This window comes from Eublepharis macularius, chromosome 7, assembly GCF_028583425.1.
Source record: "Eublepharis macularius isolate TG4126 chromosome 7, MPM_Emac_v1.0, whole genome shotgun sequence".
Lineage (NCBI taxonomy): Eukaryota > Metazoa > Chordata > Lepidosauria > Squamata > Eublepharidae > Eublepharis > Eublepharis macularius.
In genome coordinates, this window is record NC_072796.1 from 5,816,682 (window position 1) to 5,832,620 (window position 15,939).

A 15,939-nucleotide genomic window follows, 5' to 3' on the forward strand; every position below is an offset into this window, starting at 1 on the left:
TTGAATGGGCTTGGAGTGGAGTAACTCTTCTCAGGATCACACAGTAAGTTCCTTTTTACATTATGAAATGCAGAAATGCAAGTCCAATTGTCCTTACTTGTTGCAATGCCATGAGAGGGCAAAGTGTGGCGCTCAGGATCATGACCACTGATCCGGGACATAAAGGCTGAAGCTAAATTGGTGGCCCTGATTAGGCAGAAAAATGGGATATAAAGATAGGATATAAAATCTCACTATATAATTGAGTAAGCGTGTTTCAGACGACTCACTTTATACCCTGGTGCACCACCAGAGGGCGCTGCCACAGAGGAAAGCCCAGGTAACTCACCAGATCACTCCAGAAAACATGCCATGGTAGAAAGCCCAGGCAGGGAACCGGAGGTGAGCAGGTGGCAATGCCCTCCCCGTGCCTTAACTCGGCTGATATTAGGTGTGGAGCAGGTGTCAATGCCCACCCCCATCTTAACCCAGGTGGTGTTAGGAGTAGAGCAGGTGGCAATGCCCATCCGACCCTTAAGCCAGCTAGGATCAGGAGCAGAGCAGGTGGCAATGCCCGCCCGTGCCTTCAACGAGCTGGGATCAGGAGCAGAGCAAGTAAATATGTCCACTCTCTGCCTTATCCTAGCCGGTATTAAGAGCGGAGCAGGTGCCAATGCCCACCCCGCTTCTCCCAGGTGGTTTCAGGAGCAGAGCAGATGGCAATGCCCACCCCCTTCACCGAGCTGGAATCAAGAGTGGAGCAGGTGCCAATGCCTGCCCAGCGTCTTCACCTGGGTGGGATCAGGCACAGAGCAGGAGGCAATTCCCTTCTTCCCTTCTCCCAGCCAGGACAAGAAGTGGAGCAGGTGGCAATGCCCACCCCCCTCCTTCACCGGCCGGGGTCAGTGACAGAAGAGGAGGGGATGCCGGCATGCCTGCTCTCCCCTTTCTAGAGCCTGTTGTATTTTTTCCTACAAGGGGCTTTGTTTTTAGTAAATATATACATCAGCAACTGGGCAGACACCGGCTGCTGCTGAAAATTGCAGGTTCGTATCAGCTGCCTTGCTGACAGTCGGTGATGCAAAATGGGTGACGCTGTCATCACCCCACCAATTTCTTCATCCTCACAAGCAGCACCCAGTGATACAGAGAAGGGTGAGGAATCTCAGAGCACGAAGACTTCACTCTGCCCTGCATTTTGCATCTATAAATGTCACAGGGGAGAGAGAGACCGGCTGTTCTAGGAAGCCCCAGGACTGCAGCAAGGTCTTACTTCAGCCTCAGAGATTAAAAAAAAAAAGAGGGCAAGGAAACTGGCACAAAATGTGATAGTGCCGTGTGTGTGGTGTGGTGTGGTGTGTGTGTGTGGTGCCAGAGCAGCTCCTGGGGACCTGTGATGAGCTTACCCACTAGGCCCTGAAGCCAACCTCTCTCTCTCTCTCAGCCTCAATTGCCCCTCTGAGTGGCCTTAAAGCTCCAAGAATCCCCAGTGATCCTGCCCCCACCCACCCTGCAGTGAAGGACAAACACCCATGTGCTTATTGGCCCCAAGGGAGCTAAGGAGACTAGTGATACCCTGGTGGGAACGGTCTAAAATTGGGCCGCTTCATCTTAAAAGCTGGCTGCCAGAGCATCTGTACAAGTTAAAAGCTGTCTCTAAAGCTCTCCTCTGCCGCTCCCTCTATTACCCAACTGAGCTTATTTTACAGCAAAAAAGGGGCTTTTCTTCCTCTTCTAACTTGCAACAAACCAAACTGAAAGTACTGGTTTTTCCTATCCACTGTAGCAATTATGGGACAGGGGAGCGCTTTCCATCAACTTAAGGAGCATCATCTTCAGCACACCGACCCAGAGGCGCCCCACTGCTTTGCACTGATACGTATACACAAGTTTGGAAGCTGTTATTTAATATATCCACGCCGATAAATTTATGTATGTATTTAAATATTTATATTCCAACTCAAAGCCTTCCTCCAAAGTAAGGTGCCTTCCTTCAACTTGTGGCTCTTCTACTGGAGGAAGAGCTGGGCCGATTCCAGACGACTAACCTGAAGGCGCTGCATGCCGCCATGTTCCGGATCGCGACGGGGAAAACGCGATTATTTCGCGTTTTCCCCGTCGCGATCCGGAACACGGCGGCATGCAGCGCCTTCAGGTTAGTCGTCTGGAATCGGCCCTGGTTAAGTTGGAGGAAAGCTACCAGGAAGATGACTGGATCTAGCAGAGTTTCTTATCTTCTTACATTTTTCACTTACGTTTTTTTTTTTTTTACAAAAACTTCTCTTACCTAAACACAGCAGCCCACTTCTTTTTAGCACACAGCGGTCCTTAGCCCCCGCCTCCTTTAACTGGCCGCCTGCCAGGAGGGGGCATTCCCTCCCCTCTGGTCAGTATAACATCTCATAGTTTGCTTCCCCCCTATGGGTTTCGGTTGTTGAGGGACTGCGCAATACGAATGTTGCCAAGTTTTAAAAGATGGAATTGTTTCATCTGTTTTGCTAACTTGTTTTTATACTCAGATGTGATCCACTCTGAGCCTGACTGCAGGGAGAGCGGAATATAAGTGCAATAATTAAATTAAATTAAATTAAATTAGAGAGACGCTTGTCTTAACACATGCTCACACCCAAATTATGGCAGGCCTGTTCCAACTGGGAATGACCCTTTGAATAATCCTTTTTGTCCAGTTTAAACCATTCCAGTTTCCCAGCCGAGGAAACCAATCAAAGGACAGAAACTTTCATGGCTTTGCAACGTCATTCAACTTCTCCCAAATTTCAATAATGCAGGGAGAAAACGAGAAATAATTTAGCCTAGCATGCATTGTGGAATCAATTTCCCTACTTTGGGCTTCTTTAGGAAAGATGGACTTTTCCCTTTCCCCTTTTCCAGATCACTGACTCAGCAAATTAGAACAAGAATATAATTTAGCAATACAGCAGTTTTTGAAAGCTACCAATCCCTCCTACTGCCACCCCCCCCCCCACAGATCGATTCCCCCCCTCCTAAAGTATTCATTCCAATCTGATGCTAATTGAAAAACTCTGAATGTGGCTAATAAGACAGCAAGTTATCTGATCCTTGGAGTAATGTATCGCTGTCTCCACCAGGACTGGGACTTTTATAAACTTCACCAACTTCACAGATAATATTTGAAGGAAGAAGGGGAAGCACAGGCAGGCAACACAAGGTTGTCCCTTCGACAATCAAATACAGATTAACTGGAATCAAGGGGACTTTTTCGGAAACTGCAGCTGCTTGGAAATTAGCCAGTTGGCCAAATTACAGACTAGTCACCCACAGCTCAATGGAGACTTCAGGTTGCAGACTAGCAGGGGGCCCGTGCCCTTCCTCCACAGTTGCTGCAGAGGCCCGTGTGGCACCTCAACATCATACCATGACTAGGAGAGAGGCCAGCCAAGATGTGCCCCCCCCCCTCCAGCAGAGAAGCTGGAACATGGCCGTTTTCACACGGCTTACCGGCCACGGAACATTACACGAAGCTCCCGAAATGACAGCGTCTTCCCGGCGCGAAATCGTGCCAGGAAGACGCTGTCGTTCCGGGAGCGTTGTGCCCTGTTCCGTGGCCGGTAAGCAGTGTGAAAACGGCCCATGTCTCTGCAGACTGCTAGATACACATTCTGGGTCCAAACGGCAATTCCCACTGAGCACTGGCAGGGGAGACATACAGCAGTAGGGCTGCCAGCTCCAAGTTGGGAAATTCCTGGAGATCTGGGAGGTGAAACCTGGAAAAAGTAGGATTTGGGGAGGGAAAGGATCTTGGCATGGCATAATTCCATAGCGTCTACCCCCCAAAGTACCCATTTTCTCCAGGTGAACTGATCTCCGTGGCCTGGAGACCAGTTGTAATTCCGGGAGATCTCCAGCCACCACCTGGAGGCTGGCAACCCTATACGACAGCCAACTCTATAACCACCAGCGAGCTCAGCTTTTGAAGGGTACAGGCCCCTTCTGAAGATCATGACTTCTTTGCAACTAAGAATTCATTAGTTGCCAACTCTAGCTTGGGAAATTCCTGGAGATTTGGGACAGAGCCTGGGGAGTGGAGAGTTTGGAGACAGGAAGGAGCTCAGCCGGGATGTGATTCCAGAGGGTCTGCCCTCCAAAGCTGCTGCTTTCTCCAGGAAGCCTGGAGATAACCTGTAATTCTGAGAGAACTTCAGGCTCCACTTGGAGAAGAGCAACTCTAGAAACCTAGTTGGCGTGGAGATTTAATCCATGACTACGCAACAATCTTAGCTCAAAGCTGCACTGCTTATATGCATGCACATTAAACACAAACGCATCAACCATACTGCAGCTTCTATGGAAAAGCAGGATGGTGGTGGTGGAACAATATGGAGTGGCGAAGTGACAGAGGAGGAAGTGTTTAACCTTCCACAGCTCGGTGCACCTCCCTTGGCTTCCAGATGCATGTTTACCCTTGCAAACAGGAATCCAGAATCCAGGGTTGGAAAAAAAAACGGAGACTTTGCAAGGTCCTCAGTTCCATCCCCAACATGGCCAATTTAAAAATCTTAAGATCCAGGAGTTAGCTGCATTTGTCTGTAGTTGCAAAACAGTAAAGAGTCCAGTAGCACTTTTAAGATTAACCAACTTTATTGTAGCATAAGCTTTCGAGAACCACAGCTCTCTTCATCAGATGCATCTCATGATGCATCTGACGAAGAGAGCTGTGGTTCTCGAAAGCTTATGCTACAATAAAGTTGGTTAATCTTAAAAGTGCTGCTGGACTCTTTACTATTTAAAAATCTTAAGAAAGACCCCTTCTTGACTCCTGCTTGCAGCAGACAGCAACCCTGCTCACATTACAGTGAACGCACGTACATCTTTAAACTTCTTATTTGGGTGGTATTCTTGCGTACTGACTACTGGCACCTTTGGGGGGGTGGGCTCTCCCAATTCCTGGGGAGGGAATTGGTGGGAAGCACTGCACTTTCTATATGAGTACCAGCACCTTTTTTAATTTACAAAAATTGCCACTGTGCTTAGTACTCCTGAACGTTTGTGTATACATTTGTTTGTAAGAAAAGAGCCAATGCACTTCCACGTCACTAATGAAACCTGGCACCAGTTTCTGGATAAATGCAGAGTTTAAACCGTCCATTCAGCTGTACATGCAAACAATCTAACACACAAATCAAAACAGTGCACGGACCGTATGTGAGTTCACTGTAACTTGTGAACAGGGCAAATGTAGGGCGTTCTCGCATGCTCAGATGCTAAGCCTAAAAAGCTGGACTTCATAATTGATCTGTGGAGGTCACTAGAAAGATCCACTGTGTTCAGTGTGATTCTGGGGAGAGGCCAATGGAGGCTGCATTTTGCTTCTAATACTCAGCAGTTGTCGTCTCCTACATCAAGCTGACAAATAATTTGGAAAGATTAATATATTTTTAAATAAATGATCCTTGCTCACAAGAAGAGACTGAAGTAAAGGAGGGGCAAGTATCTAGTAAGGAGAGACGTTTCCTCTCCCACGTTATAACCGCATGAGCATTAATGAGACCAGATAAGGTGCTAGATCTATATCTGAGCCATACCACTTCAGACTGGACTGTACCACTTCTTTTTTTTTTGAAGTGGACTGTACCACTTCAGAGTGCAGGTGGAGTCTCACATGATGTGATCTTGCCCTGCCTTGAGACTTGGGGGTGGGGAAGTTCCAGAACATTTCTACACATTACAAGCTGGTGCATCACTGTGGCAGAGACTGAGCTATGAGCTGAGAAATTCTCCAGGTCAGATACTACCACAGCTACAAACTCAGTGGCTGAATCTGCAATAACAGCACTGATTGACCTTACAGGATTAAAACAAACCAATGTTTGGGAAGCGCTCTCCTTGCTCTAAATACAAAATAAAAGTACTACATATGATTTGTTATTATGTAGAAAGCCAGCATTTTCATTCAGGGAGACAGCTAGGCTAGAGCCCTTTGTCCTAGTATGCTATTTTCTTTGGGGGGGGGGGATATTATTTACGTGTAGGAGCACTCCATCATATGACACCCCCTCCCATCAACTGTCTGAAGCAGCATCACCCAAAGCCGTTCTCACAAATATTGTCTGGTGGTTGTGAGAACCAGGTCTAAGTCTCAAAAGATTGAAGAGAAGTCATGAAAAGGGTAAAGAGAACCCGCCCCCCCCTCTGCTGTCTCAAGGAAGGCAGGCCCCTCTAGAGATGGCTTCCCTTCAGGTGACCAGTCAGACGAGCATGCATATGTAATGGGTGAGAAGACTGGAGTACCATGTGCAATGCCAAACATAAGAACTGCTAACAGCTACGAACCCCCGGCCACTCCACTTCCATTCCTCATCAACGGGTATTCTGGTTCCATACAGAGGGCTGAGGGAGACCTAGAAAGCTGCTCGACCACACCCAATTACCTCCAGTGCAGCAGAAGGCTTCTTTTTAAGTTCCTCACATTTTCGGAATTTGCAAATCTGGTGCCCAGTTTTACGGTTCCTACAACTGCTGCACTGCTCACAGTTTATCCGTCTTCTGCACGGAGGGCACATGCCACATCGTTTCCGTTTCTTTTTCCCTGAATTGATGGCAGATGTCAATTCATTCTGCATTGGGTACTCTGCTAAGCCAGCCATATGGAGCGCGCTTTCTGCCAGAAACACACCAGCAGGGGTCATAATGAAAAGGCCGGGGTTGATCGGGAAAGCCCCCAGGTAAGGAAAATCTGACGGGCTGTTCATCGCCTCCACTGCCGAGACGGCTTCCATGTCGGAGATGCCCGTCCCGTGGTCGTTAGGAAGAGGGATGTGCTCCTGGACCACTCTCTTGAGCAGCTCCGTCGACTGAGCAAACTGCTGCAAGATGCTCTGTCCTTCTGAAGAAAGATCTGATTTGCTCAGCAGGTCGGCGATGTTTTTGTGCTTTGAGGTAGAATTGCTTTTATCCAGAACGGCTTCGTTGCCATTGGCCAGGGGGGCACCTTTCTCGGAATGTTCGCTTAACGAGCTGGTGCTCCCAAAAGTGGAGTAGTGGGAAAGCGGGCGGGACTTCTTAAGACTTTTGTTCAAAGGTTCGCTGATTATACCACTTTTATTCCTCCTTTCTGAATTGACCAAGGGTTGAGAGTCATCCAGGCTGTTTTCTTCCAAAGCGCCTGGCTTGATCCCAGGGGACTGATGAGAGCTAGGATCAGCCATCTTTTCAACAAAGGGAGAGACCAGCGAAAGTTACAACCCCCACTGGCTGCGTTAAAACAACCAAGCAACAGAGTAATAATCCTAAAACACAAAAAGTTTTGGAAGGAACCAGGTCTGTCTTCAGTGCAATTCCAGGGCCATAATTGTATCTTGCAGGTGTCCTATATAACCCACACGGCTCTGGAAGTAAAAAAGGGGGAAAGTTAGTCAATGGCATCTGTGAAAGCAAAGAAGCTCTTGGCCGTGGGTATTCACAGCCTCTCTTCTAGCAAATGACATCAGGTCTGCTCCCCCACACCCACACCCACTCCCAAAGTAAGAGGCTTAAATGCAGATAGTTGTTTATGACTGGGGGGGGGGGATCAGCTGACTTAATCATGTGGTTGGCCACGGCCTGGGCAGGCAACCACGTGGGGAGAGCAGCTACTACACACAAACAACTACAAAGGCAGGGATCGAAGCCGTGGGGCCAGGCAGCTTCCTGGGCTACAGACTTCCCCCTCCTCCCCTTACAGAGAGACCCCTCTTTCCCCATTTCCTTTGTCAATATTTGCATACCTGGTTAGGACAATAAGCAGGCCTCATCCTGAAGCAATGTGAAGCAGCTGCTTTAGACAGCCTGTTCCTGGAAGGGCTTTTCTTGTCTCCCACCTCCTTTTCTATGTATCATTACAAAGAGAAAATCTAATGCACAGGGCAGGCCGGGGGGGGGGGGGATGGCACGGAAATGCCCAAGGACCACTGCTGAATTAAACTGATTTTTAATTCCATGGGCATACTATTTATTAAGGTTCATTTATTATTTAAGTGACAAACACTTGCTACGGCTGCTACAGAAAGGAAAGGATCACGTCACACACCGTGTGGTGGACAAAATGCAGAAACAAAAACGTGCCACCAGCCACAACGCCAGCTCCTAATGTTCAAACAGTTCGTTCTCTGACATTAACAGGTATGAAAGAGCAGCAAAATCTTACATAAACCCTTTGAGGGTCCTAGGCAGGGATGGAGGCCATTAAAATTTGCGAGTTTCCCTTCCTTAAGGAAAGACAAGATAATTGCTATTGTGGCTAACTGGTCCAAACCATCAGCGGGTTTGTGAATAATGTTGTTGGATCCATGCAAAAGGGGGGCATGCCACGATGACAGAGGTTTGCATTCATTTTTTTCTCCCATCCGTCCTTCAGAACTTGGAACAGGATGTGCAATGGAGTGAAATGTTCTTGCAACGAGCAGCAATTCAGCTCTGGACTAGCCCCTGAACAAGTTTCCAGACTGTGGAGAGTCTGTTATTGGGTATATCCAAGAAGGAACACACTAGGCAACACGATTCCCCCCAAGTAACATGGGTTGTGGCTGCACATGACATACCTTCTGATCCAGTGGTGGTTGCCATGCCAATGCAAGGATCCTACTCCAAGATGCTCAGATTTGTTTGATTTAATTATGTAAATGCCTCCATTTAAAGTCCATTTTATGGAGTTCAAAAATGTCAAGCTATGCAGAAACTGTCCTGAAATTCAGTTATCTCTCTAGCCACTTGCAGAACTGGTGTCCAAAGACCGAGTGGTTATGGAGATAAAGCCATTTTAAAAATGTTCATTTCAAATCTTTTACTCGCCCTGTGGACAAATGACAAGGGCCTGTCTCCCCGTTCCTCCATCTCTTCTGCCCATGCTGGCACTCAGGAAGCCATAAAACAGGCTGGGGGGAGGGGGAGAGCGGATCTGAGTAAGCCTCGGAGGCTGCTTGGCACCTGAGCGGACTCTGTGATCATGCAGATAATGACAGGTTGGCAGGCTGGCCCATACTGACGCTTCCCCTTCGTGTGGCTCGCTCACCCAGCCGCCTGCCTATGCCAGTTTGCAGCCCTGCTGGCACACTCTGCTCAAACACTTTAGAGAGGACTGAAAAAGCAAACCAGCTAGACTGACGTGGAGAAGAATCGCCATGTTGGATTTTTGTTTTGATGCCTGGAACTAAGAAGGTGCTGCAGCAGCAGCTTTGAGTGGGCAGCTTTCAAGCCATAGCCAGTGGCCGCCTGCTCTTTTCCTTCTTCTTGATCAAGACCCTCCCCTGCTCCCACAGGTATCTCCCCTAGAAAGGCTTCCTTGGGGAAGGAATGGCAACAGAGACACAGACAGTGAACACACCCAGTGCAACTGGCTCAGCGGAAAGACTCTTTGCTCTCTTCAAATATTCTAAGCCAATGATTTGAAGGGCCACGCCAGCCTCACTGGGGGCAAACCTCTCTGGTGCCCTAGTGAAGGCTTCTAGTCCAGCTCAACAGAGAGGCGCTCTGATTTGTGGTAGGGTGGAAGGGTTTCTCCTGTCACTCTGCTGAGCTTTGGAGTGATTCTGGTCTCCCAGGGTATGATAAATGCCCCTTCCCCACAATTATCTGGGCTTGAAAAATAGATGGCCAGTGACGACTAGAGATGGGTACGAACCGAATTACGACCCAAAAAAACACATGAACCAGGCCGGTTCATGGTTCGCAAACCAGTGGTTCGTGGAAGCTCCTTTCCACGAATTTCCACGAACGGGTCTACTGGTTCATTTGGGTCGTAAAGGGGCATTTTAAATGGCCATTTCCCCAACAAAATGGCCATATAAACTTTTCCTGCAGCTTGCAAGGGACAGGTCCCTTTAAACTATCAGCTGGCAAGCAGCAGAGGGGGATCCGCTGTGGTGGCCATTTGAGGGACGGGAAGGCTGTTTTCGGCATCCTCTGCCACCGAAAATGGCCTCCCTGCCCCTCAAATGGCAGCTGCAGCAGCCATTTGAGGGGCAGGGAGGCCGTTTTTGGCTTCCTCTGCCACCGCATGAGCCCACGCAATGGCAGAAGAGGCCAAAAACGGCCTTCCCACCCCTCGGGGAAGGAGGGGGAGAATGCTGCGGTCCTGCAGGGCAAGGTAAGTATAGGGCTGGGGCTGGGCAGTTTAAAGGGCCCTGTGGCTTGCAAGCAGCAGGTCCCTTTAAACTATCAACTGGCAGGCGGCAAGGGGGGGATCCCCCTTGCCATCTGCCAGCTGATAGTTTAAAGGGACCTGCCACTTACAAGGCAGGAAAGGGCCCGTTAAACTGTCAAATGCTCCTTTCCCTGCCACTGCTAAGCAGCTGGAAAGGGGCATTTAAACCCCACAAACCATGAACCACGAACTGGTTCATAAACTGGCCCCAGTTCGTGCCAGTTCGTGCCAGTTCGTGGTTCGTGAAAATCCACGAACCATAAACCTCATGGTTCAGTTTTTTTGTGGTTCGTGCCCATCTCTAGGGACGACTGCAAATTATAGCTTGATTAGGAAGGGAAGGGGAAACATGCAGACGTCTCCTCTAGTCTATCAAAAAATCTCACCTGAATTATGATACTGGGCCTCTCTCTGACCAGCTCATCCCCCTCCCCCCTCCTCTTCTGCAAAAAAGCAAAGTAAAGGAGTCTCTTCCCATTGCACCTAAAGAAGTGAACTCTTTCACATGGAAACTTATACTGAGATAAATATTAGACTTTTAAGGGTTTTTCTTTTGTTTCGCAATGACAGATCAATAGCCGCCCCACTGGAATTGTCATATGAGTCCCGCACACCGTCCTTCCTCACCGTACATGGCCCAGAGCAACCTGCAGGCTCTACCTTTTGGCCCAAATCAGAGTCAAAGCCAGAAATCTAGTGGGCTGGATCTCAGAGATCCATTTTGTATGTTTGTGTGGGTGGATCCTCTGGCAGAAGGAGCCATTGCCTGATGCCACACACTTGGAAGCTGGCAAAGGAAAAAGCCTCTGCAAGAGAAATGAGTCTATTGGATCCAACCCATTTGATTTAACAGGCACTACGAAGGAAGTTTTAATGTAGTTCCCCAACAGACAATCTTGCTAATCCCAAAAGATGTCTCAGAGACATCCAAAAACAACTAGCTATTACAGAGCTGCTGCAGCAGAGTGGTTACGTGGTTGGGTTGCAAGTCAGCACTCTGCCGGTTCAAGCCCCACTACTGCCATGAGCTCAGGAGGTGAGGCCATCTCAGGTCAGGAAAACAGGTGAATGTTGCATTTCCTGCTCCACGTGCTGTAGTACAGTGGTTAAGTGGTTGGGTTGGGAATCAGCACTCTGCTGGTTTGACTCCCACTACTGCCACACGCTCAGCAGGTGGCCTTGGGTCAGCCACTCCTCTCAGCCCCAGCTGTATTGCAGGTATAATAACAAAAATGACTTTGTTCACTGCTCTGAACGGGGCACTCATCTGTCTAAAACAGTGGTATATAAGCATACTATAGATACACTTTTGCTTAGATTAATGGATAATCCTTGGCCATGGGATTCCTGATTACCTGGTGGTGGAGACTGCCCTCAAGTCACAGCTGACTTATGGTGACTCCTGGTGGGGTTTTCATGGGAAGAGACTAACAAGGGTGGTTTGCCATTGCCTGTCTCTGTAACCCTGGCCTTCACTGGAGTTCTCCCATCCAATTACGAACCAAGGCCGACCCTGCTTAGCTTCCGAGATCTAATGATAGCAAGCTTGTCTGGGCTCTCCAGGCCAGGGCTACTGGTTACATAGCTGTTATTTATTTGTTTTAGAGTCACACAGGAAGCTGCCTTATACTGAATCAGGCCATCAGCACTGCCTATGTGGACTAGCAGTGGCTCTCCAGGTCTCAGACAGAGACGTCGTTACCTGATCTTCTTAACTGGAGATACTAAGGACTGAACCTAGGTCTTTCTGCAAACGAAGCAAAGACGTTTCCACTGAGGAATCGCCTCTCTCCTAGCCACAGCCCTCAACATATACAAACAGGACAGTGTGGCACTTTTGCCTCTCGCCATCTGGAATGATACCGGAACGTTCCGTATGTCAGCGGCCGAAAGAGGTTTGCAGCTAAGCAACAGGACTGGCTCCACAGCCAACATTTACGGCCACGGTCACAGACTCTTCCTTGAAGAGGGGAGCGAACAGACAGCCTTCTCCTCACGCCTGGCTGTTCAGCAGCTTCCTTCCATCAAGCTTGACAGGGAAATGTCAATACTCAAATCACAGCAACTCCACTGGATTTGCTGCAAATGCCATGAAAAAGAAATAGGGCAGAACAGGGGGTGCGTTTGGGGTGAGGGGACATCCAAAATTTCCTAGGAATAACGCGTGTACCAACTTCATCCCGATGCTTCGGGAAGAAGGGTCGCCTGCAGGATGTAGGACAGTGACTTGGGGGTTTAAGTGCTTCCTATAACTAAAGCCAAAGTTCGTTCTTACAAAGGCCTCTACAGACATGGTAAGTGGATGATCCACCAACATCTGAACACAAGAACAACTGCTGGGTCACACCTCTGGTCCATCTAGTTAAGAGCGTTTGACTGAGACACAGATTCAAAGCCAGGAAGCTCGCTGGGCGACCCTGAGCCAATCGCTTGGATCTAACCTGTCATGAGGACAAAATGAAAGCTGGAAAACCTTATACTCTTAAGGTCCTCCTTGGACAAAGGAGTGGATATGCCTCAGACCAGGGCTTTTTTTCTGGGAAAAGAGGTGGTGGAACTCAGAGGGTTGCCCTCGGAGAAAATGGTCACATGGCTGGTGGCCCCGCCCCCTGATCTCCAGACAGAGGGGAGTTTAGAATCTAAACTCCCCTCTGCCTGGAAATCAGGGGGCGGAGCCACCAGCCATGTGACCATTTCCAAGAGGTTCCAGAACTCCGTTCCACTGCGTTCCAGCTGAAAAAAAGCCCTGCCTTAGACAAAAGAATGGATAAAAATATCTACTTATAAACATATCCTGTTTCTCACTGGCCCCAGAAATCCCACAAGAAAGGCACAGAGACTAAAGCAGCCCTCAGAATTAGTATCCAGAGGGTTGCTACTTTCCATGATTTCCTATGGGTGGTAGGGAGGCCAGGCATAGCTTTCCTCTGGCACCTGAAACCGGAAGCTCTCCTGAAACTGCAGGAGATAAATTTTCAGCACTTGGGAGTGTTTGGGTATCCCTGCGCCAACATAAAACAGCTAACTCCAGGTTTATTTCCAGTTTGGGTATATCTAAGTACCCCCCGCCCACTTGTTACTATTTTGAATAATCCGGAGTCATCTGCAAACCTGGCCCCCTCCCCCACCTTAGCAGCCTTCCTATACTCCAGCAGAGAGCCCAGTTTTAGTGCCAGGACACATATCTTTGTTCAGAGATCAACCATTTTCTATTGGGGGCTCTTAAGGACCCCCAGGTATGTGCCCACCCGATCTGGTCACCTGTTCATTTTTAACTTGTCCTTTGGTACGGATTTCATCTTTCCTCACCTCTGTTTTTCCAATTCCCTTCTTGAAAACAGAAGCCCCGGTGTGGGCAACTATCCCAAATTTTCCCAGAGTGAAAACCAATGCAAAGAATGCCTTCGTTTTTCCTGCAAACAGCCCATCTTGCATTAGCAAGAAGATGTCGTGCAAAGTTCCCATTACCTCATTGGCCAGTTTTCTGCTTTGGGTGCATATAAAGACATTCTTACTGCCTTAAAAGTGTGTAGCACTATGCTCCTCATAATCGGTTTTCATCTACCTGATCAACTTGCATTTGGTTTGTTCATGCTCCTTCATGCCCACCTCATTTCAGCAAGACTTCCACTTTTTAAAGGACCGTTCCTGACTTTGCTCATTAGTCATGCTGGCCTCCTCTTAGATTTGGGGGCGCCCTTCCTAATCTGCAGCATGCGTTTCATCTGAACCGCCCCAATGTGTATTAAAACAACCTGCAACCTGAATGGACGTGACCCTCTTTAACCCCATCATTTTAGAAGCATTTCCTTTTCTGAAACCCAAGAGTCATATAAATGTGGAATGTGGCATCACCATGCTCAACGTTTCCAACTGGTGCAGAGGCGCCTGTTTCCCACACTAGATCCTGAGCATCACTTAGAACCCTGGCCAGGGCCACCTTTTCAGACAGAATTTGTGGGCCTCAGATGAAATACTGGGAAGTTGCACGACGCTGACATTTCACTTCACTGTTCCAAAGTAGAAGCCATGTGGAGCGCCACAAAATGCAGTGCTGGGATCTGCTGCGCTGCCAAGCGAGAACAGCCAGAAACCCCCAAAGCATACCCTTTCCCCCAGCAAAGCTTCTGGACAACAAAACTGTGATTCCATTTTTGGCCTTCCACTCCTCTTCCCGAGGCAGGCATCCCAAAAGCCGTTCTCCTGGGATTTCCCATGCACCTTCTACAACTTATCATCTGAACCACCTTGTGACCTTCAGCCGTGGCAGCTGCGGAGCTCCAAGCGGCTCAGCCACACTCCTGGAGCCAGCCGTTTGAAAAGCTGCCACTGGAAAGGAAAGACAGCGCCCCATCATTCTTCCTGTCCAGGAGGAACCACGCACACACAGGAAAACATGCCTTGTATTCTACTGGCAGGGCCCGGCCTGCTCCCTGCCTCTCAAGTGCTGCTTTCTGCATTGAGAGAGGAATTAAATCTTGAAACACACCCACACAGACCATGGCAAGAGAGCCTGCGTTTGATCAGACAAGACAGAGTGCAGCTCCCTGGAGGTGCACTTGGCTCAGAGGCACAATGACACCATGCTAGCCCGTACCCACAGTGCGCTGGAAATCAAAGGACAAGGAGAAAGGGAAAGGGGCCTGTAAGGTTAGAGGCAACTGGCCCATTCTCCACCGCTGCCAGCGAGACAAAATCTCACCAGTTCCATCAGCTACCAGCGTATGGATCTACATGCTGGGGTCAAACTGGGAATTAGATACAAGATGCGATCTGTTTAGGGATATTTATTGTTGTGAGCTGCCTCAAGCTCTTTGGAGGAACAGCAGTCTACAAATATGATAAGCAAACAATAACTGTGATGAAAGCTGGGATAGCTGATGTCCTGGAAGGGGTAAGCTTATCAGAACATGCAAAGCTTTATGGGGTACTTCTGGATCTGCTAAAGAGAAAGCAGGTGGGCCCTGTTGCTAAGAGCACTTCCTTTCCATTACATCTTCCGTATAAATTGCCTCCTTATACAATTTAGCTGTATTGACCCAGGCTCCTGTAACTCCTAGACTAGACTACCCCAGTATGCTTTACATGGAGCTGCCCTTGGTGGTGGAGAGTGCCCTCAAGTCATAGCTGACTTTGTAAACAGAAGATGTTGCCATTATCTATGTCTATACTACAGAGAAAGCAAGTTCAGTTTGAAAACTGCGATAACATCCAGTTATCCACTACATAGTTAACCTCTCCCTTCATCCACGAAACTTAAGAGTAGTGTACATGGTCTCTCTGTTCCCTCTTTTCATTCTAACAACCCTGAGAGGGGTACATAAAGTCACAGTGACAGAAACAAGGGCACCGGCTTCCAAGTGCAGGTCTTCTTAGTTGGACCAGTAATGACCACCAACCAGCAGTGACTATCAGCCAAGGATGTAAAAGGGCCAGGTTTGGAATTCTAGTTCTGCCATGGAAGCTTGTTGGCTGATTGCGGGCCAATCACGCACTCTCAGCCCAGCCTACCTCACAAGGTTGTTGCAAGGATAAAGCAGAGGGAAAGTGATGGCTGACAAGAGGAGCTCAGCTCATGTACCGCGCTATGGGAGAAGTGGGTTTCCAGTTGTGAATGGCTTGAAAGCCAAGAGGCAACTCCTTAAATTGACTCTGGAAGCAAGTAGGACAGCCAGTGAGTTAGTTCCAAAACAGGTGTTACATGTTCAAAGGGATTTACCAGTCAAAAAGTGGATGCTGTACTACTTGAATATTTTAGTTGTCCTTAAGGGCAGCTCTGCCCTGACCTGGATGGCCCAGGT

At 48.5% G+C, this 15,939-nt stretch overlaps 1 protein-coding gene across 6 annotated transcripts in view; it reads right to left on the reverse strand.

Moving 5' to 3' along the window:
* Positions 1-15,939, reverse strand: part of CXXC5 (CXXC finger protein 5) — a 102,116-nt gene that overhangs the window by 22,256 nt on the left and 63,921 nt on the right. For all 6 annotated transcript variants that reach the window (XM_054985279.1, XM_054985282.1, XM_054985280.1 and 3 more), the window contains one exon: positions 6,390-7,346. In XM_054985279.1, coding sequence (XP_054841254.1) covers positions 6,390-7,166 — 777 coding nt within the window. In that variant the 5' untranslated portion in view covers positions 7,167-7,346. The remainder of the gene's footprint in view (positions 1-6,389; positions 7,347-15,939) is intronic.